Genomic DNA, 21,208 nt, shown 5'->3' with positions numbered 1-21,208 from the left:
TATGAAGTTGGCATGTTTCAATAAGCTATAGTTAAGATTAATCACAGTTTAGGATTTGGCTGTAATGCTAAACTGTGATTACATTAAAGTGAAAATATCCTTTCTTTTCCCTCATAGAGGCACTGGAGGAGGAAAAGGGAATAGATGAGCCCAGGTTTTGTGCACAGGCCAATGAGTAGGCTTAATGAAAAATCAGGAAGTCTTAACTGCCACCTAATGTATATGATGATAATGATGATGATGATAATCCCAGTCAGTCCCCTGTTCCAATTATAAAGGTCACTTGGATCAGTTCTTTTTGTGAAATAATCTTTAATCTTTAATCTTGGACTACTGCAATGCGCTCTACGTGGGGCTACCTTTGAAGGTGACTCGGAAACTACAGCTATTCCAGAATGCGGCAGCTAGACTGGTGACTGGGGGCGGCCGCCGAGACCACATAACACCGGTCTTGAAAGACCTACATTGGCTCCCAGTACGTTTCCGAGCACAATTCAAAGTGCTGGTGTTGACCTTTAAAGCCCTAAATGGCTTCGGCCCAGTATACCTGAAGGAGCGTCTCCACCCCCATCGTTCTGCCCGGACACTGAGGTCCAGCGCCGAGGGCCTTCTGGCGGTTCCCTCATTGCGAGAAGCGAAGCTACAGGGAACCAGGCAGAGGGCCTTTTCGGTGGTGGCGCCCGCCCTGTGGAATGCCCTCCCATCGGATGTCAAGGTGATGGACAACCACCTGACATTCAGAAGACATCTTAAGGCGGCCCTATTCAGGGAAGCTTTTAATGTATGATATTTTAGTGTTTTTTGGTTTCTGTGGAAGCCGCCCAGAGTGGCTGGGGAAACCCAGCCAGATGGGCGGGGTACAAATAATAAATTATTATTATTATTATTAATCATTTGGTCAGCAAGTGTTTCTGATATGGCTTCTTCTGAGTCCTTTATAGAAACCTATTCCATGGGTGTATAACCTTTTAGGGTTAATTTCTAGTTTCAGTTTTGCTTACTTAAAACATGGATAATCTGATTGCTGCTTTTGGGTTATTGCTTATTGTCTGCCTTGTTTTCAAGTGTCTTAATGCTTTCCCTTGGCTTTGCTTTGTTTAGGCAGCATCAAGTCTCATAGCAGTGGGAACATCCCATGGACTGGCACTGATATTTGGTAAGCAAGGGTACCTGTTGAACTACTTAAACTTCAGAAAATCACTTTGAATTTGATTTCTGTGGCATATTGTATGTATTTTGTTACTGTATTTTGTTACATAAGTAGTACCAATATGTCTGGTCATCTGATTCAGTAAGCTTAGCAGGACGTGCTACATGTAAGTAATGTGATGTATTTTAAAATGATGTTGACTTGCAGGCTTTCTGGATTAAAAAAGATTATGTTCAAATAAGGTACAGGTTTGTTTTTTTACACGGTTCACTATATGGTATTTGAAGGAAGTGTTGTCTGGATATGCTGTTTTGGCCTCATGTTACAAAGAAATGAATAGGCATTTCGCCTGTTGCTCCCCACCAGCAGAAACTGATTTGTGATAGCCTCTTGCTGAACAGAAACATTTTATTGGATATTTTTCCTCCCTATTGATTTCTGGCTTTTCTTTCTCTCTCAACTTTTTTCCTCATGGACTGAGAAGGCAAAGGTATAGTACCGCTGCATTGTGCATGTAACTTGCATGAACAGATCCACATTTTAAAACTGCCACAACTATGCCCTGAATTCTGATATGATAGCTTAAATTTATATTTAATGAAGGTATTTGTATACCGCTTACTGAAGGTCTCGGCAATATGTTCACAATGTAATTTTAGGGCATAGGGTGCAGGAGTGCATATAAAACTCTGAAGCTATTTCCTGTACTGGGAAACTCCTCTGAAGAAGAGACAAATATTTTATCTGTAGCTTTTAGTACATCATAGCTTTGATTACCACTCTGGCAAGAGGTACTGGTCTCCAACCAGAACATATTCAATAACCGCCTATACAGTTACGGGGAAAATAAAGTACACCCTCTTTGAATTCTGTGGTATTATCAGGACACAGTACCAATCACCTCCTCCTCAGCAGGTCTTAAAATTAGGTAAATACAACCTCAGATGAACAACAACACATGACATATTACTCCGTGTCACGGTTTATTTAACAAAAATAAAGCCAAAATGGGGAAGCCGTGTGTGGAAGAACTAAGTACATCATATGATTCAACAGCTTGTAGAACCACTTTTAGCAGCAATAACTTGAAGCAATTGTTTTCTGTGTGGCTTTATCGGCTTCTCACTTCATAGTGGAGGAATTCTGGCCTGCTCTTCTTTACAATGTTGCTTCAGTTCATTGAGGTTTGCTGGCATTTGTTTGAGGAAACTGGCTGCCTGCCACCTCTGACGGTGTTACTGCTTTTCCCACCTGCCTTTCCCTCTTCTTCCACCATCCGTCTCGTGGACACTCTTCTCTCCAGAGGCTTTGGCAAGGTGGGCGTGATCCTGAACCTCACAGCTAATTAAAATGATGAGGTTGCGATGTCCTTAAAGGGACCTCTGACCATTAGGTCCAGTCGCGGATGACTCTGGGGTTGCGGCGCTTTTCTCGCTTTATTGGCCGAGGGAGCCGGTGTACAGCTTCCAGGTCATGTGGCCAGCATGACTAAGCCGCTTCTGGCAAACCAGAGCAGCGCACGGAAACGCCGTTTACCTTCCCGCCAGAGCAGTACCTATTTATCTACTTGCACTTTGATGTGCTTTCGAACTGCTAGGTTGGCAGGAGCAGGGACTGAGCAATGGGAGCTTACCCCATTGCAGGGATTTGAACCGCCAACCTTCTGATCAGCAAGCCCAAGGCTACAGTATTCCCCACCCCCCTGGTACATCTGACTGGGTTGGTTCCTGGGTGAGAGCCAGAAACAACTAGGAAGGTGTGCATGTGCCTAACCCAGCCTCTTGGTGAGAGATGGATGACTAGTGAAGGGTGACCTGGTAAGAGCACAGAAATCATTCATGGGTACATTCGCAGGATGGTGGGTGGGTGGCAATGTGAGATTGAGCTCTCCCTTTCTGTGGTGGTACACCATTTGTGGAATGCCCTCCCTAGTGAGGTGCATCTGCCACAATCGTTACTTTTCAGAAGGAATTTGAAAACATTTTGGTTTACTTAGGCGTTAGGTGGCTGAAGGATACCTCTTCCTGGTAACTCTGAACTGACTGGATAAAATAATGTTTTTAACTCTAACTGTTCTTAGAAATTGTGGATGTGTTTGCTGCCCTGGCTCTTTCATTCATTCATATAAATGAATGAATGAATAAAAACATCAACAATAATAATAATTAATAATACTTGAAGCAGAGATATAACGTGTGGGAAATGATGATATGATTTTTATAGAGCATGCTCTGTGGTAAATACAATTAATTAACTTAATTCATTTATAAAAAAAATTATATACAATTTCCTCACAAAACATTAGGGGTGTGTACAGCAACATAAAAAACTTAAAAGCAGTACAGAGCAATCATTAAAGTGACTGGCTACCCAAGGAAATTTTAAACTGCATACGCCTGTCAGCATGTGTTTGGCCCATACTTCCTGGATTTATTTTTTAATGTGTGGTGTTTTACCGTGTTGCAACAGTGTAAATGAATCCGGGTTTTGTTAAATGCTGTTTGCTCTTAATAATTACAAATAATAGGTAATAACATATCCTTCCACTACAGGCTTTATGCATTCACAAGGTTGCAAAACATCCTGTTCACAACCTATTGTTGTATTGACATCCTTCAAAGATCAGCCTATGATTTTGTTATTTTTCAAAAGAGTTTGAAGCCATATACCTAGTTTTTACTTCCTCTAATCCATTTTTAAAGTAGCTGCTGTTGTATTAAAAAAAGAAAGTTTGACAATATTTAACATGCATATAAGTTTAAAATACCTGGGCATAAACCCAAGTTTGATCACATTAGTATCATGTACTGAAAATGGATAAGAAACTTCACTCAAGTAGCCTTGGGGCACTTACAATTTTTGACTAGAGAGTCTAACCAATTTCTAGAGAGCTGCTGAACTAAAATAAGGAAGGTGTTTTTCCGCTCCCTTCCTATTTGAATAACTGTCTATGCCATATCACAAACTAGGTGTGAGATGAGGATTGTTGCAATCTTTAGTTTGATGATCTTCATGCTCATATATTTGTGCGTATGTAATCTTGCTTCCAAACGGGTGTGGGGTTCAGTGGGAACTGCTTATCTTGACCTATAGGATTTTGTATTTTTCATTTTAAAAAAATATGTTTTACATAATCTGTGATGGTGGTAGTGGCAACAGCAGATATTGTCCATTGGCAGCCTGCTACCAGATTTGTGACCTTGAAATTCCCTCAGTGCAATGTGCTTCCATGGCATTTTGGGAGGAAAACATTGAGGCCATAGCAAAATAATTTTCTGTTCTATTCTTCCCCTTAAACTTTTAAATGAGGCATAGATTTTATTCTACTCTCCATTTTTCTATTATTCTCTAGCCTTTTTGTATTAAATTTCTAAAATAGAATCTTTCTCTTGAAAGAACTGAAGTGTTTTGCTATGTTATCTCTTGACTTTATTATTGACCTGCTTCTGTCTCCTTTCTTCTTGCTGCAATAAATATTGTTATTTTATTTTTATTTTACGTGGCTTATTCTTCCCTTTAAAGCACTGGCCACATTGCTCCTGAGTTTTGTGGGCCTCATTGGGTGTCATAGCTCTTCACTGTTAGAATTTTAAATCCTGTCTTTAAAATCACATAAGTGGTTGCTCCTCATTTTTCACTCTCCACAAAAGCTTTCTTCACCACCTCCTCCTGGTGAATTGTAAGCATGTTACTCCCAATTTAGGTGTCACAAATAATTGTGATTATGCAAACCCGGAAAGGAAGGATGAGGGTGAGAGACCACAGTTTGTTGTTAGTTCTCCATATCATGGGTTGAATGATTGAAAATGTGATGTCTGAAATGAGCCAATTCATGATGTGTAGAATTACTCTTGATTCTAGGATTGATGTGCTGATCCGTGGTGTTGATGCACCCATATGTTAACTAGGCATGCTTTGTGTTTAGATCCTAACCAGGCTCTTCGGCTTTGTTTGGGCAGTACCGCAGTTGGAGCACAGTATGGGGCTATATCTGCTCTTAGCATCAACAACGATTGTTCAAGACTTCTGTGTGGTTTTGCAAAAGGACAGGTAAGGTTGATATGTGGCACAATACTGTGCACGCTTACTCAGAAGTAAGTCCAGCTGTGTTCTGTCTACCCCAAGGTAGATGTGCAAACCCAGGGGTTAAGTTTCAGTGAAATCGGGTAAAGTGTGGAGCACCCTTTAAATGTCCTCTCTGCTGTTCTCTCTTCAATCCATACCAAAAACACTGTATCCAAAAATATCCACAACTAGAATTGAAGCTCTGGGGCTGACAGGAGGCTGGAGGCTGCATGCGAAATCTGCTGCACCACCCCGGACATCAACTATTAGGCCAGCCTTTCTCAACCTGTGGGTTCCCAGATGCTGTTGAACTACAACTTCCATCACCCCTAGCTAGCAAGGCCAGAACTCAGGGATGTAGTCCAACAACATCTGGGGACCCACAGGTTGAGAACTGCTGTTTTAGGCGGAGAGGCTAAGCAGTGTAAACAAAGCCCCGTTGCACCTTCAGTCTCTTTGGGGCTTCCTGTGCCTTCACTGTCATCCTCTTTGGGCTCCAGGGAGGGTCTCCTCATGAGCTATGAAGACTCTCTAGTTCTCTCCTGCCATTTCTGGGTTTGAACTGAATTATTTTATTATCTCCCAGCACCATGTCGCGAATTCTTCATGGCGCTTTAGCAGAAATGCTCAGAGTTCCAGGTTCTTCAGTGCAGTATATTTATTGTGAGCTATACAAATATCTACAGGCTATAATACATGAGCAGTTCATACAGTCAGAGTACCTGGCTGCACCTTAAGGCAAATAGGAAGACCTCTAACTCTCTGGCCACACTCCTCTACACCACCACCTTACTGCTGGATAGGTTTCCCTTTTAAGCCGATGACAGCCAATCAACTGTCAGCACCTTACTGCTGAGTCATTCTGACCCAGCACTTGCATAGAAAGTATTGCATCAGCTAGCAAACTCAAACCTGTAGACCTACTATCACACACAGCATTCTGTGATCCCAACACACCACGTGTATATGTGGTTGTGCGTAAGTGAGGGGACGCCTGTAATCAATGGCTACTGGTTGCGATGGCTTTGTTCCACCTCTGCTGTCCAAGGCAGTGTCTCTGAATTCCGGTTGCTGGGGATTGCAAGTGAGGAGACTGCTATTGCACTTGAGTTCTGCTCACAGGCTGCCTATGGATATCTGGTTGGCCACTATTGGAACAGAATGCTCCGTTCAATGGGCCTTTGGCCTGATCTAGCTGGGCTCTTCTTATTTGGTTCTGGAGAGCGATGATTTTCTATTTACACCTTTTGTTATGTCCTTAGATAATTTCTTTCTACTGTGGCTTATTGTTGGGAGAAACCTGTTGACCCCAAATGTGATATAGATTAGCAAGCAGAACATGTATCCCATGCAGTACTTCTTTGTACTCCGTGAGGTCTTATTTTAATGCCAGGAAATTCAGCTTTTGTTTAAGTCTAGCTTTGATTTTCTCAATAAAAATGTCGTATGAGAGAAAACATCATCCATTTTATTTGTTTATTTTGTAAACTCTATATTTCAGTTCCTAGCGAAACTTTCAAAGAATAGATAGGTAGATGGATAGATAGTCATGTTCATCATTTTGGAAATTGGGAGTGAGCAATCTTGGCAGTCTTGCTCAATCATGTTGGCTAAGCTGGTGAGAGGAAGCTTCTGCTTTTAAACTGATGGACAAGCCACAGTGCACTTTAGATGTGATGTGGCAATTAAGAAAACTTTGTGGCCTTCCCCACCCTTTTGCTCCACGCCCCTTGGCTCGTACAGCCCTCCCCTTTCTTGTTGTTACTAAATGCAGTTGACAATCATGCCTGACCAGTATAACCCTAATTTCTCTTAGCCATAATTAGCTTTCAAACCAGAGTTTGAAACCAGGATTTGCTCTCAAAATGTGCTTATCAGTAATTTTTGTTAATCATTCCAGCTCAGACTTTGCAGTCAGGATAGTTACTGCTAGCCAGGAGAGAGGGCTGAGGAGGGGAGAACATAGGAGCCAACTCCTAAGGGCCGAGGGGACTTCACCCTCTCAAATTTTTTTTGAGGGGGCTGCCCCCCAGCTGATAGACATTGCCATTCAAATGGTGTGCAAGCACCGTGTCATGTGATCGATTATGCAGGGTGCTGCTTACCTGACCCCCCCATATTTTATTCAAGTTGGCACCCCTGGGGGAGGAGGAGTCTGCTCCCAGTTCCCAAACCATGGCAGTGGGGAAGCGTGATGTCTGAATTAGACCTTTGTTCTCTAAAACTTTATAAAATGTGAAGTACACTCTGTGCTTGGAAAACCAGGACAAAATAACTGAATAACGCTTGATTACACAACATGATGGTTGGCAAATATTTCATAGATGTCTTCATGCTTTGGTAATTCAGGCTTGTATTAGAGAAAATTAATGGTCTTTTACTTATAGATTACAATGTGGGATCTGGCTAGTGGAAAGCTTTTGAGATCAATAACAGATGCTCATCCTCCAGGAACAGCAATTTTGCACATTAAGGTAAGAAATATTAATTAATTCTGCTTTGTGAGCTGTGTTGGCTGCACTGAAATTGTGTTAGATCTTTCTGACGTTAATAAATTGTGCACACCTAATACAGCACCAGTATTTCTTACCTCAAAATTTGAATTGCATAGGAAAGAGAAGTATATTAAAAATATCCCACCCACTTCTGAAAGGCCACAGAGATCAAAAGGCCTGGTTAAAGATCAAAGGCCTGGTTATAGAAGAAAGCTTTTGCCTGGTGCATAACAATATATAATGATGGTGCCAGGCGAGAGCATTCTACAAACAGTGAGGCACATGAAGAAGGGCCTCAGATGAAGATTGGAATGTCCGGGTTTGATTCATAGGGCCAGAGGCAATTCTTGAGGAACCGTGGTCCTGATCCCTTTAAGACTTTATAGGTCAAAACCAGCACTCTGAATTGGGCCTGGAAACTAATTAGCAGCCAGTGCAATCAGGCCAGGTTTGGCGTTATATGCTCAAACTGTCTTGCCTCAGTAAGCAACCTGGCTGCTAAATTCTGCACCAGCTGAACTTTCCAAATTGTCTTCAGAGGCAGCCCCACATATAGCACATTACAATAATCTGACCTGCAGGTTACCAGAGCATAGACAACAGAGGTTGGGGTGTCCCTGTCCAGATAGCAGTGAAGCTGGACCACCAGCAGAAGCTGATAGAAGGCGCACTGCGCCACTGAGGCCACCTGAGCCTCAAGCGACAGCAGTTGTTGCAGAAATACCCCTAAGCTGTGTAACCGCTTCTTCTGAGGGAATATGACCCCATTAAGAGCAGGCCACCTCCCATCCATCTGGTGTAGGGTAGTGTCCATTAACAAGTGAGGTAATGTTAATGAAAGAAAGTTTTAAAAGTTGCTGAGAAGATACATGTGTGGGGGAAAAGTAATGTTCTGTTCAGTTTACAGATGATCCAACGCTAGCGATTTGCAACGACAGTGGAGGCTCAGTATTCGAACTCTCTTTCAGGTAAGAATCTGTGGGTTTCTTGTCAGATGACAGCATTGTTGGAAATAGACCCTTTATAATGAAATCTTTTCTAAGAACTTGAAGTGCAGCATTTCAAACACCAGGTTGTGCTCAAGATTTCAAGTTGAACAGACTGAGGAAAAACACTAGAGGCTTTAGAGGCCTAATTCTCTCTTGAGTATCCCTTGAGTATCCTGGTCAGTATCATTTGTGCTGGATTTGCAAATGTAGTTGTTAAAAGCCATTCCTGGAATTACATGCAGCACTTTTGAAAGCTAAATTGTATATGCATTTTCCTATACACACAAGTCACCGTTGTAAATTGTTGCTGTTTGTTTATGTCCTTTTACTTTATTCTCAGGAGAGTCATGGGTGTGAGAACATGTGAGTCACGCTGCTTGTTCAGTGGTTCCAAGGGAGAAGTCTGCTGCATTGAGCCTTTACATGCAAAGACTGAACTGAGAGACCATCCCATCACCCAGTACTCCCTGCTTGCAATGGCTTCCTTAACAAAGGTGACTTCTACACAAGACATCCTGTTTTAAAATGGAAGAAATATTGCCGAATGCCGAATGTTTATTACTTACTTTCACTTCTACCTGCAGATTCTTGTCATTGGCTTGAAACCGTCTTTGAAAGTGTGGATGACTTTCCCATACGGTCGTGTGAGTAATTTTGACAAATTCATGATTGTTCAAAGTGCTCTGGTGGAGCATGAGGGTTACTGGGGCCTAGAGGGAGGAAACTGCCTTGGGTAATGCCCCTCACACTCTGACTGTTTCTCCTGATCCTGCCCCATTCCACCTAGCCATTACCCTCTGTTGAAGGACAGAGCTGTGTGTCCCACATGACTTGTCCTGCACCCCCAAGATTAGCCTGCCTCCTTCACATATAGTGGAGAATGTTCCTTTCTTGAATCAACTTCTGGTCTAGGCTCCTTCTGTACATGTGACTAGAGAGCACAACACCATCTTGTCCTTTGCCTAAGGCAGAAAATTGTACTAGGCCAGGCCTGAGGATTATTTGGGGAGAACCTTAGTTTGGATGTCTAACACAGCCTTCCATTGTCTTGTAAGAACTTTATACAACACACACTGCACCGATGGAGTAATTCTTTGCCATATGAGGCAAAGCTAAGACCATTGAAATCAGTAGGCTTAAGTGCACCCACCTCTGCAAGGACTGGAGATGCTAATGTTGTACATTTCAAGCTGATTGCATCTTTATATAGATTTGGAAAGTAAAGTATTTTTTATATATATTTAGTAAAGAGCATGACTATAGCATTGTTGAAATAGCAAGTCTTTTTGTAAATTGAGTTTAAATTAGACCAGTATATTTCACTTTCAAACCAGTACTTCTCCCCCCTCTACAGCCAGTACTTTTTCTTTCTTTTACTTGGTGCTAAGAATCTAGTATATTTTCATCTTCAGATGGACCCCTCCAGTGTTCCATTGCTAGCATGGCATTTTGTTGCTGTGCAGACATCTGTGAATCCCGTGCTCGCCTTCTGCCGAGGAGATGTTGTCCATTTCCTTCTGGTAAGGTTCATTTTATCAATCAGCTTTGGAGAGTTGCTTTCTAAATACATTTTCCCTCAGAGTAGTTGGTCATTAACTTACAGAAGCTCAGACTGTAGGATGGCAACAGTTGTGTTGTAGATGAGTTTCTTGGCTTACTAGTCTGTTGAAAAAGCCAAAGTATCTAATTGTTCAGTTTGACTTTCACTTGAGTGTATGTTGGGATTAGTGGGAATCACTCTTCTTTATTTATTTCCTGAATTATTTGTATACCATAATTTCATTAAAAATATATCAGAGTTGTTCTCAACAAATATAATACAGTAAAACACACACAAGCTGATCACCAGCTGAATATCATGAAAAATGTTGGCAAATTTAAAAAGTTTTCTGCAGGTGTTAGACGAAAACACAGCTGAAGGTAGCACAATTGTAAGCAGCCCAATTGCTTTATGGACCAATGGTCTGACTCTGTATAATGCAGATTATTATGTTCCTATGAATTACCTTATTTCATCACCAGGTTAAGAGAGATGAATCTGGAGCAATACATGTTACAAAGCAGAAGCAGCTACATCTCCACTATGACCTCATTAATTTTACAGTAAGTTGTTATGTTTTATTTTCTAGTAGGAAATGCGAAGAATTTTGTTGCTAAAAAAGAAATAGGCATTTCTTCCATTTAATAGGCTCTTAACTCTTCAGAAGATGAACCTTATCTGGGTAATGATGGTGAGGGGTGTCAGATGTTTATGTAGTTGTCTCCCTTCTGGCCTCTGTTGGCAGAGAGGAGCACCACCATTTAGGGGGCTGTGCTGTGGCTGAGGCTGCAATGTCACTCAGCCAAGCTACTTCCAATTGTTGTCTCACCTTTTTTTAGCAGGATCCAGGGGCTCAAGGATCCTCCTAGCAAATAACACAAAAAAAACCCACAGTCTGACATGACCAGTGCAAGCTGGTTGCAGAAATGGCTCCTCTGCTCCCCACCTTCATCTAAGATTGCTCTGTTATTTGCTAGTGAATTTCAAAGTACAGTGGTACCTTGCTTCAGGTTACAGACTCCGCTAACCCAGAAATAGTACCTCAGGTTAAGAACTTTGCTTCAGGATGAGAACAGAAATCGTGCTCTGGCGGCACGGCGGCAGCGGGAGGCCCCATTAGCTAAAGTGGTACCTCAGGTTAAGGACAGTTTTAGGTTAAGAACGGACCTCCAGAACGAATTAAGTTCTTAACCCGAGGTACCACTGTACTTAAATACATTGTTGCCACTTTAATAGTTCTCATTGTGTTGTCTCTTGAGCCGCGATCTTAATTTCTTCTGATTTGTCTTGGTTTGATTCTAGTAGAAAACTCATCAACATTAACTATTATTGGAAGGGTGTTTAAGACTTGAATAACCTGGAGGTTTAAAAAGTATAAACGTATAACCTACAAATATGAATTTTTAAAAAACTTCATTCTAGTTTTGAGCCTTGGGGCTTAAAGGGGTGCTTCAAGTTTTGCTCCCAATGGTTATGGAGACCATCATATTAAGAAAGAGCTTGTCATATAACTGTGGGGATTTGTACATCACACTTGAGATTTTCCACTTTAAAATGTATGTTTCTAGTCTTGCTGGTGGATAAATATTCCCAGGAAAATTACATGGCATTCCTTTCTTATTTGTACTGAGACCCCAACTTCTAAAGTTAGTCATGTTGCCACCAGCTATATAATTCGGATGCTATGGCTTTATAAGATTTACTTAAGAAGAAGAAGAGTTTGGATTTGATATCCTGCTTTATCACTACCTGAAGGAGTCTCAAAGCAGCTAACATTCTCCTTTCCCTTCCTCCCCCACAACAAACACTCTATGAGGTGAGTGGGGCTGAGAGATTTCAGAGAAGTGTGACTAGCCCAAGGTCACCCAGCAGCTGTATGTGGAGGAGCGGGGAAGCGAAACCGGTTCACCAGATTACGAGTCTATTGATCTTAAGCACGACACCACACTGGCTTTCTTAGTGCCCAATAATATCCCCTGTCCTTTTGTGTTATTAATTGTTGGTACCTGTCACCTTTGCTTGATTTCTAGTGGATAAATTCACGCACAGTGGTGCTTCTGGATAGTGTGGAGAAACTGCATGTGATAGATCGTCAGACGCAGGAGGAACTTGAGACTGTGGAGATCTCAGAAGTCCAGTTGGTGTACAACAGCAGCCATTTCAAATCATTGGCTACAGGAGGCAATGTCAGCCAAGCACTGGTACGGCCAAATGAGACATGTACTTAATGAACATGTTGGTTTGTTAGGAATTCCTATCTAACATCTGGTGTGTCCTGAATCTGCAGCTAAATAACTTCTCTCTCTCTTCCCCACCTCCATCGTTTCTTCTTATAGTTCTGTTTTTGTACAATTGGGTTTTGTATTCCTCCTTTATGGCATAACTGCTTGAATTTTAGCATGTACTGCAGTATGGCCTTGCAGGTAGCAATAGAGAGAAAAACCATTCTACAATGATGAGAGCAGACATACAGAAAGGACCTTCCTCTCCTTTCCAACTATATACACTTCAACACATCCAAAAGATACCTTGAAACTCTGCCATCACTTTGCTGCACACAGAAATTGTTTGTTTGCTTACATAGCAATCAGTGTCTCATATCCAGATTTTAAAACTTGACCATAGTTTTGTTCTGTCTCTTGCCTATTTGGTAAATTTCAGCAGAAATTAGCTTATGTTTCAAGTTTCTGCATTGCAAACTACACGTCTGAAATATATTCAACCTATTTGGTAAATATTATCTGCCTTGTTGACCCATAACACATCATTAAAACTCTTAGTGGATCACAGATGAATGTTAAATGACTACTAAATGCTCTACTTTGAATTTGTCACCTGCTACTACACAAAGGAGAGAGAGAAACGACTGAACAATTAAGCTTGTCTGGCTGCACTTATTTTTTCCACTGCCCTATATTCCTCGTATATTTTCTTACTAATGAAAACACCACTACTGTACTCTTGTACTAAATAAAAACACTCCATGTTTTTTAGGCGCTGGTGGGGGAGAAAGCTTGTTACCAGTCAATCAGCAACTGTGGTGGTCAAATATTTTATTTAGGTACAAAGGTAAGTCTGACCAGGTTCTTCTAAAACTATTTTATTATTTATTAGGCCTCTTTTTCTGCCTCTTATTAGATCGATTAAATTATTATTACCTCAGTATAGAATTATTTGTCATTTGTTTTAGTACTTGTAAAGCACCTTGTGTTCTTTGGCAGAAGGGTGGCGTATATAAATGTAATAAATAGAATAAAGCTATCAATGGCTCCTAGTCATGATGGCTATATATACTACCTCCAGCATCAGAGATTGCATGAGAGGTTTTTTGTCTTCAGATGTTGCTTGTGGTCTTTTCATCTGCATTTTGTTAGCCGCTGTGGAAAACAGGATGCTGGATTAGATAGCCCTTTGATCTTAAATTGCGGGATTCATGTTTCTTCAGCACCTAGAATAAATGTTGCCTAAGCATCCTGCGAGCTAGTATGGGAATTCATAGTTACTACCAATGAATGCTTAAGTAGACAACTGCATTTACTTGCGCTTTTACTTTCCTCTACTTTCAGTCTGTCCATGTGATGACACTGAGAAGCTGGAGAGAGGTAAGTGAAGAGAAAGGCCCTAGTGTTATTAAGACTGCAACCTTAAATTCACTTACATAGGACTAAGCTTTTCTGAAGTAAGTTTGGCTTATAACTGAGTAGACATGTATAGGATGACACTGTTGAGAGCTTAGGTTCATGACTTGGTGACAGGAGGAATGAGCTGCCTTCAAGACAAACCTTTGCAGAGTAAATATACACATTATGGACAGAAAACATTGGTGTCCTGTTAATTGAACACAATATTTTCACCAATAAAGCATTGCTAATCTAGACTGCACTGTCTTTTTTATTTATTTAATTATTCATGATGCACTGAAAGATTACCTTAGTACTATTGATGCTGTATGTGTATCAGCAATGAGGGAAACTTACAAAAATCTGAATAAATTGCTAAAGGGAGTTAGTGTATCATGTTCCTTCCATCAGCAAACCCCATAGTTCGTTTTGTTCCAAACTGACAAGTGGATGGCAAATAAAATGGATTGGCTTATTATTTTAACTGCCATTAATTATTGCCCAGCTCCATGTTATTCAAAGGGCAGTTGTTTTGATGTTATGATGTTAACCATTTTTCAGTGCTGCCTGTTTACAGAATGGATTTGTGGAGTACTATTTTTGAGTGGCTGATCGATCTGAGACACGTATATGTGTGGGTCGTGCACATTGCATTTTTGAGGGGAAGGGGTTGGAGCAAGCATTCTGTGTTGGAGCAAGCATCCTAGAAATGTCTTAAAACACAAACAGAACAATTAGAATTCCTGAATTAAATCCTTAATTGGAGATTGCCTTTGGTCACAATCTGTAACAGTTGTTGCTGTTGTGTATCTGACTTCAGAGAATAGATCACCTTCTGAAACAAGACTGCCTTAATGAAGCACTGGCTCTTGCTTGGTCCTTTCATGAAGGGAAAGCCAAGGCTGTTGTAGGTAAGTTTGATTTAGTTATTTTACCACCTAAGTAAATGCTTCAACAAAAGCCCCCCCCCATTGCTTACCTTCTAGCAGCTGATCTTAAGAGGTATATTACCTCTGAACATGGAACTTTCAGCTTTCTGTCCTGGCTAAAAGCCATTGTTGGTACACCTGCCTTTCATAAATTTGTCTAATCCCATGCTAAAAATAATCCTGCCTGTGTTTTAATTCTACAGTATATGTGGTGGTGGTTATACACTTTAAAATTGTGTTTTGAGACATTTAATTTTTTAAAAATTGCCTACTCTGAGTTATAATAAGTGAGGAGCTTTTTCATTTTCAGTCTGACCTGGAAAAGACTTGGTATTCTGTTTTGTTTTTAAACAGGGTTATCTGGAGATGAACAGAAACGAAAGGCTGTTGTTGCAGACAGAGTGAGTTTTTCCTCTTCCTAATCTTTTCTTTTTTTTCAAATATAGAGCTACATTCTATCTTTTTTTTCTGTACAATTTCACTTTTGTTTTCCCAACAAACAGCTTAGTTAGGGTGTGTGTGTTGGTATATGTCTGAATGTAAAAGCAATGACAATTAAAAGTCATACTTGCCATCAATGCATATTGTTCTCTTACATCATAAGTGATGCTCATCCTTATTAACAAATACCAGAGTACAGTAGTACCTCGGGTTACAGACGCTTCAGGTTACAGACTCCGCTAACCCAGAAATAGTACCTCAGGTTAAGAACTTTGCTTCAGGATGAGAACAGAAATCGTGCTCCGGCGCGGGGCGGTGGGAGCCCCATTAGCTAAAGTGGTACCTCAGGTTAAGAAGGGTTTCAGGTTAAGAATGGACCTCCAGAACGAATTAAGTTCTTAACTAGAAGTACCACTGTATATAGTTACATCTCCACAGTGATTAAACATTGACACTGTACATTAACTGATATTGCATCCAAACTTTGTGGGAGGTCCAGGTAGCCTTAGTGGTTCGAGGCCCCTTTAGCAGCTGTGACTGATACCACAGCTATGGCTGTTCCTGAACCGGCAGAGCCTTGACCACAGTAGTTCAGTCTTTGCTGACTTCAAGCTTGGATTCCTGGCAATGCACTCTATGTGGGGCTTCTCTTGCACTTGATCTGGAAGCTGCAGTTAGTGCAGAATGCTGTAGCATGGCTGCTGACAAGAACGAGACACCTCTGCACTGGCTGCTGATTCACCAAGTTCAAGGCCATTCCTATTAGATTCAAAGGATTGTGGCTAGGAAACCCAGCATCTATGAGAGAACTTTGGCAGCTGGACAGCCCACCCCCAATTTGCCCCTGTATCCCTTTCTGAACTCCTTCCTAGGGCCATAGATCAGTGGTAGAACATGTGCATTGCATGTTCTCCTTCCATCATTAAGCACCTTCCTCTCATATGAAGCATGACGGCACTCCTTACCTCTATAATCTTTCTGTTTCACAGATGGTTGAAATTCTTATCCATTTTGCTGATCGAACGATGAAGAAATGTCCTGATCAGGGTAAAATCCAGGTGATGGAGCAGCACTTTCAGGTACAATGCTTTTTGCAGTGATTTCTCTTTTCTTTTCTATTTCCACTTAAAATTCAGAGGTTAAAACGGTTATGAATTGTTTCAAGAGAAATGGAAGCACCTATATAAAAATAATATTTCCTTGTATAGGCTGCTATCATGCTGCTCTTGGGCATCTTGTGGTAGACGCAGGGTTGATTCTTCGTCAGAAAAAAAATTCAAGTCTTGAGGATAATGTGCAAGCAATATAGTGACTTCCTAATTTTGTGATCTCCCTGTATAAGTGCAGTTTAATCTTTTCTGGATAACAGCTACAGAGCAGTAATAGGAGATCAAGTAGTACTTGCGGATTGTTAGTGACACTTTCTGTGTGGTTTTTTCGCAGGATATGGTGCCTGTCATTGTTGATTACTGCCTTCTGCTTCAGCGGATGTAAGTGAGAGCATGAGAAACTTGCTTACTGAATTCAATAGATTTGCCATACATACTGCACCAGGACTGCCACCTATAGCTGTTCCTTGCCTTAATGACAAACAGTAGGTGTTCCAGAAGAAAAGTGGAATATGAGAGCTGACAATGATGGAACAATTGAGCCATAGGGGAAGGTTTTCTCTAAATTTCCTGTCTGAATGATCTTGAATTATAGCACTGCATTCACAATTGCTTATTTGTAAAATGGCGGGTTTCTAAATGGATTTTCCTTTTAAGGCCTCACCTTTTAAAGTTTTTGGTCTGAATGACAGATGTTTCAGGAATTTCATCTTTGTGAATTCCAGTGCAAATTGACTTGATCTGCCCCTTCTAGACTCATATGCAGATCAGATTGCAATTATCCTCTTGGATTTCACATTTATCTGAATTTTACAAGGCAGTTCTCACTTAAAAAAAAAAAGTACCAAAATGTTTATTTTAATATAAGGTATGTTACTAAATGACATTTTGTGTGTGGGGGGGAATACGTATTTATAGACTAATGTGTATTTTAAACCTGGGACAGAACAGCTTTACTGTCTGAACACATGCAAAACCGATACTGGCAGAAATAGATTAACCAGTCCCCCATCTGTAATATGAATACAGGAAGTGTTTTTGCCTGCTGTGTATGCTGTAGAAGTCAACCATTACTAGCTAAAATAAGTTTTTAATTTTTGATAATTACTTATTCACTTGTCATCTTCATTCTAGGGATCTGTTGTTTAGCCAGATGTATGACAAGATGAGTGAAAATTCTGTGGCGAAGGGTGTCTTTCTGGAGTGTCTTGAGCCATACATTTTAAGTGATAAATTGATGGGAATTACAGCTCAAATTATGAAAGATTTGCTGCTTCACTTCCAAGATAAGAATTTAATGGCAAATATGGAGGCTTGCATTGTACATATGGATATCACCAGCCTAGACATACAGCAGGTGATAATTGGTAACCTTCATATTTTGACATGGATGTAATCTCATTCTGCTGCTGTTTAAGTATGAATGTTTTCAATAGTTAACGAACAAGATGTTTAAAACGTTTTGTGTTGCCTTGTGCTACAGAGATGCCCCTGGGCTCTGTAAAACTCTAAAAAGCATTTTAGAACCAAACAAGATCTCTTAGGGTAATCTACATTAATTCAGCTATAATTATGTGGATTAATACCAGTTTCAAACTTGGGGTAAATCATGGGTGGGGAATCTCTGGTCTGCAAGCCAAATAAGGCTTACCAGGCCCTCCCCATTTGGCCTGCAAAGCCATTTTTAGGAGTCCATGCCCACTTGCCCTATTCTTGTCATGTATGATGTCACCAGGTGTCTCATGGGTAAGGGCGGGGCTTCAAAGGAAAAATTGGACACTTAAAATGAGCTCCCAATTGTTCTTTTGGTGAAGCACTTCCAGCACCCATTAACCACTCCTTCTGCAGGGCCTGTAAGACAGAGCTATTCTATCTGGCCTTCCATTTGAATTAACCTGATCTGCTATTCCCTTTTCCCTTTCCCCTTTCCTCTTCTATGAAGAAACCCTTTCTGGACCCCACATTTAAATTCTTATTCACACACCTCCTTGCTGGCCCTAGTAGGACCAACTTGGCCAGTTAGCCCTGGTGATTATTCGATGTCTACTGACTAGGTCCCCCCCCCAAAAAAAAATGACCCCTGAATTTTTGAATTTTATTGATATTGATGCTGCATTTTATGTTGTATTATATACTGTTTTATGCTGCTTTTAAGTCGCATTTTAATCAATGTTTTATATTTGCTGTTAGCCGCCCTGAGTCCGGTTTTTAAACCGGGAAAGGCGGGGTATAAATAATTATTATTATTATTATTATTATTATTATTATTATTATTATTATTATGAGCAGTGGCTCGTTCAAGGAGGGGGAATTGTTCTCCCTTCCAGTGCTGCTTGAACCTTAAAAAACTGGAGGTTCAAAGAGCAGCACAGGACTGTTTGAAAGCTTTTCCAAAGCAGCTCCATACCTCAGTTTAAGAAGCAGCATGGTTGTATTTGTAAAAGGGCTTTAAATATCCCTTTGAAAAGCCAGGAATTCCAAAACCAGCATGTGGACGTTCGAAAACGCTTTGCTACAAATTACCTCCCTTCCCCCTCATTTAAGGAAATCAGTTTCAGCTTTTTGTATATGTATTGCTCTACATTTTCTTCTGAGTCCACATGCTGCTTACTGTCATAGTGTTGAATAAATCTTCAAGTCTCACGGCATATTTTTTTGTTCCTAGGTGGTCCTCATGTGCTGGGAGAATCGTTTGTATGATGCCATGATCTATGTCTACAACAGTGGCATGAATGACTATATTACACCAATGGAGGTAGGAAGGTTGGAGCCACATACTAAGTACCTTCTGTGCTCATCATCAGTTTTCCGCAAGACACTTAACTAAACATCAGCCCCAGCCAGGGTGGTTAGGAATTAAGGGAATTGAAGTCCAACATGGTCTGGAGGCCATCACATTGGTTTCCTTTACTCTTTAGCTTTAGACTGGAGCAGTCCAGTTTTTATTCTTCTTTAACTGCAGTTCTTATTTATTCTGAACATTGTGCATGTTTACGGAGAAGCCACACACACATTCCCTGGGTGACATTGGCCACAGCCATTTTCTTTGAAGCTGGGAGCATGGTTCTTATCAAGCATCACTAAACATGGAGCTGGTTTAAGTAATTTCAAGGACTTTCTCTTCAGCCAGTGGTTGTTTTTTTCCAGACCAAATAAATAACTATGCAACATTTGACAATAAACAAGTCAGTAGCAACCTATTTACTAAGGATGTAGCCAACAAGGACTGCTCATAAGATGTCTGAAAAAAAAATCACTATTTTATTTTTCTTCCGATAAAGTGCAAGCAAGCAATAACGGAACTGAAACAGATTTTAAATTATTGGAGGCTCTTATGCAAAAACTTTGTGATATTATCACTGATGCTGAGGCTAAGGGTGCATTGTAATAAACTGGTCATATGCAATAGCCTTCCAGAAAGAACTCATGGATATGAGATTCTCATATGGTTCTGCCTCCCCAACATCATTTGTTGAACATTGTGATTATCTCTTGTTCCTTTCTGGAGATAGAATTCAATTAAATAAGAGCACTGGTAGTGTACTGTGTAACCCTGCAGATGTCATTGGACTACAGCTCCCCTCAACCCTGGCCACTGGCCATAATAGTGGAGGTTGATGGGAGTTGGAGTCCTACAGCTTCTGGAGGACTACATGTTTCCCATCTCTGGGGACCTCTTCTTATTGCATACCTGTTTTCATTGCAGGAAGAGAAAGTGCGTCAGCTACACTGTACTGTTTATTTAAACCACTGGATTAATATCTCTCCTATTCCAAGAGAGAGATACTGCATTTAAATAAACAGAGAGCATTGTTTTACTTGTTAGATCCCAACATGGTGGGTGAGTGGGGAGGCATTGCATGCACTCAGAATTTTATTTTGTAGTTTGGGATTGCTTCCTGGAAAATAACAAGTAAACAGGCCGCTGGAGAAACTGTAAATATGGGTGCCTTAAATATGTTCCTTCTCTCTATTAAATTCCTTGTTTGATGAATCATTCAAACCTGTGTGGACACAGATTATATCATGGCAAGTCTAGGACTACTGGAAAGATGGTGCCACTATGGACTGCATGGTGGAAAAGGTCAACATTTAGCTGTTGTCATGGAGAATTAGAGAGAAGATCATGTAGTGACACATTCATAAAGTCAACTACCAGCTACATAATTGCACTGACATTTTGTTAAGGACAGAACAAATTCCTTGTATCCCCAAAATGTAATAACATCATTTCTAAGTTTGTTTGTTTGTTTTTTGGTCCAGGTAAAAAAATAAGCAGCACGTTGGTTTGTTTATTATAACGTCACCTTAAGTATTCATCACCTATTCCTTTTCATTTGCATGAGCAACCATGATGCTGTTTCAGTCGTCTTGTAGGGAAATAAGTATGTTATTTCAGTGGCGGTAGCAGTGGTTATTAAGCAACTGCCTGAATGTACTGATTGATACCAGTTTTCAGCCTGAAAATTTTAGTGCTGAAAATGTTCGAAAGGATGGTGGTAACTACTGCAGTATTAGGCCATCTGCATGAGCCGGTTTTGCCACTATAGCTGGCTGAATAACTGTTATTGGCAGCGCAGCTAAAGGCCACTTTGTACAATTCACATTTCCCACCCAAGGTAATTTATACACTGGAAATGTCATCAATTCCATGAGTAATTCATCACCAATGGGAAACATCTATTCATCAGTTGTGCCATATCTTCTGTGTTCAGGATTCAATCCCCAGCATCTCCAAGTAAGGCTGGGAGAGACCCTGGTCTGAAATACTGGAGAAAGCGGCTGCCAGTCTGTGTAGGCAGTACTGAGCTAGATGGGCCAATGATCTCACTTGTTACAAGGCAGCCTCCTATGCAAAGGAATTAATATT

General features: G+C 40.7%; 1 protein-coding gene across 4 annotated transcripts in view; it reads left to right on the top strand.

The window, feature by feature from the left end:
* VPS8 (VPS8 subunit of CORVET complex) overlaps nucleotides 1-21,208 on the top strand; it is a 92,814-nt gene that overhangs the window by 6,463 nt on the left and 65,143 nt on the right. For all 4 annotated transcript variants that reach the window (XM_081192524.1, XM_081192522.1, XM_081192525.1 and 1 more), the window contains 17 exons: nucleotides 1,102-1,156; nucleotides 5,076-5,200; nucleotides 7,603-7,689; nucleotides 8,611-8,678; nucleotides 9,040-9,193; nucleotides 9,284-9,343; nucleotides 10,112-10,219; nucleotides 10,722-10,802; nucleotides 12,270-12,440; nucleotides 13,234-13,308; nucleotides 13,806-13,841; nucleotides 14,680-14,770; nucleotides 15,143-15,189; nucleotides 16,219-16,308; nucleotides 16,673-16,719; nucleotides 17,473-17,695; nucleotides 19,004-19,093. In XM_081192524.1, coding sequence (XP_081048650.1) covers nucleotides 1,102-1,156; nucleotides 5,076-5,200; nucleotides 7,603-7,689; nucleotides 8,611-8,678; nucleotides 9,040-9,193; nucleotides 9,284-9,343; nucleotides 10,112-10,219; nucleotides 10,722-10,802; nucleotides 12,270-12,440; nucleotides 13,234-13,308; nucleotides 13,806-13,841; nucleotides 14,680-14,770; nucleotides 15,143-15,189; nucleotides 16,219-16,308; nucleotides 16,673-16,719; nucleotides 17,473-17,695; nucleotides 19,004-19,093 — 1,608 coding nt within the window. The remainder of the gene's footprint in view (nucleotides 1-1,101; nucleotides 1,157-5,075; nucleotides 5,201-7,602; nucleotides 7,690-8,610; nucleotides 8,679-9,039; nucleotides 9,194-9,283; nucleotides 9,344-10,111; nucleotides 10,220-10,721; nucleotides 10,803-12,269; nucleotides 12,441-13,233; nucleotides 13,309-13,805; nucleotides 13,842-14,679; nucleotides 14,771-15,142; nucleotides 15,190-16,218; nucleotides 16,309-16,672; nucleotides 16,720-17,472; nucleotides 17,696-19,003; nucleotides 19,094-21,208) is intronic.

This window comes from Podarcis bocagei (assembly GCF_964188305.1).
Source record: "Podarcis bocagei genome assembly, chromosome: 4".
NCBI lineage: Eukaryota > Metazoa > Chordata > Lepidosauria > Squamata > Lacertidae > Podarcis > Podarcis bocagei.
Note: the sequence above shows the minus strand (reverse complement) of the source record. Positions and strands in the feature narration are given on the sequence as shown.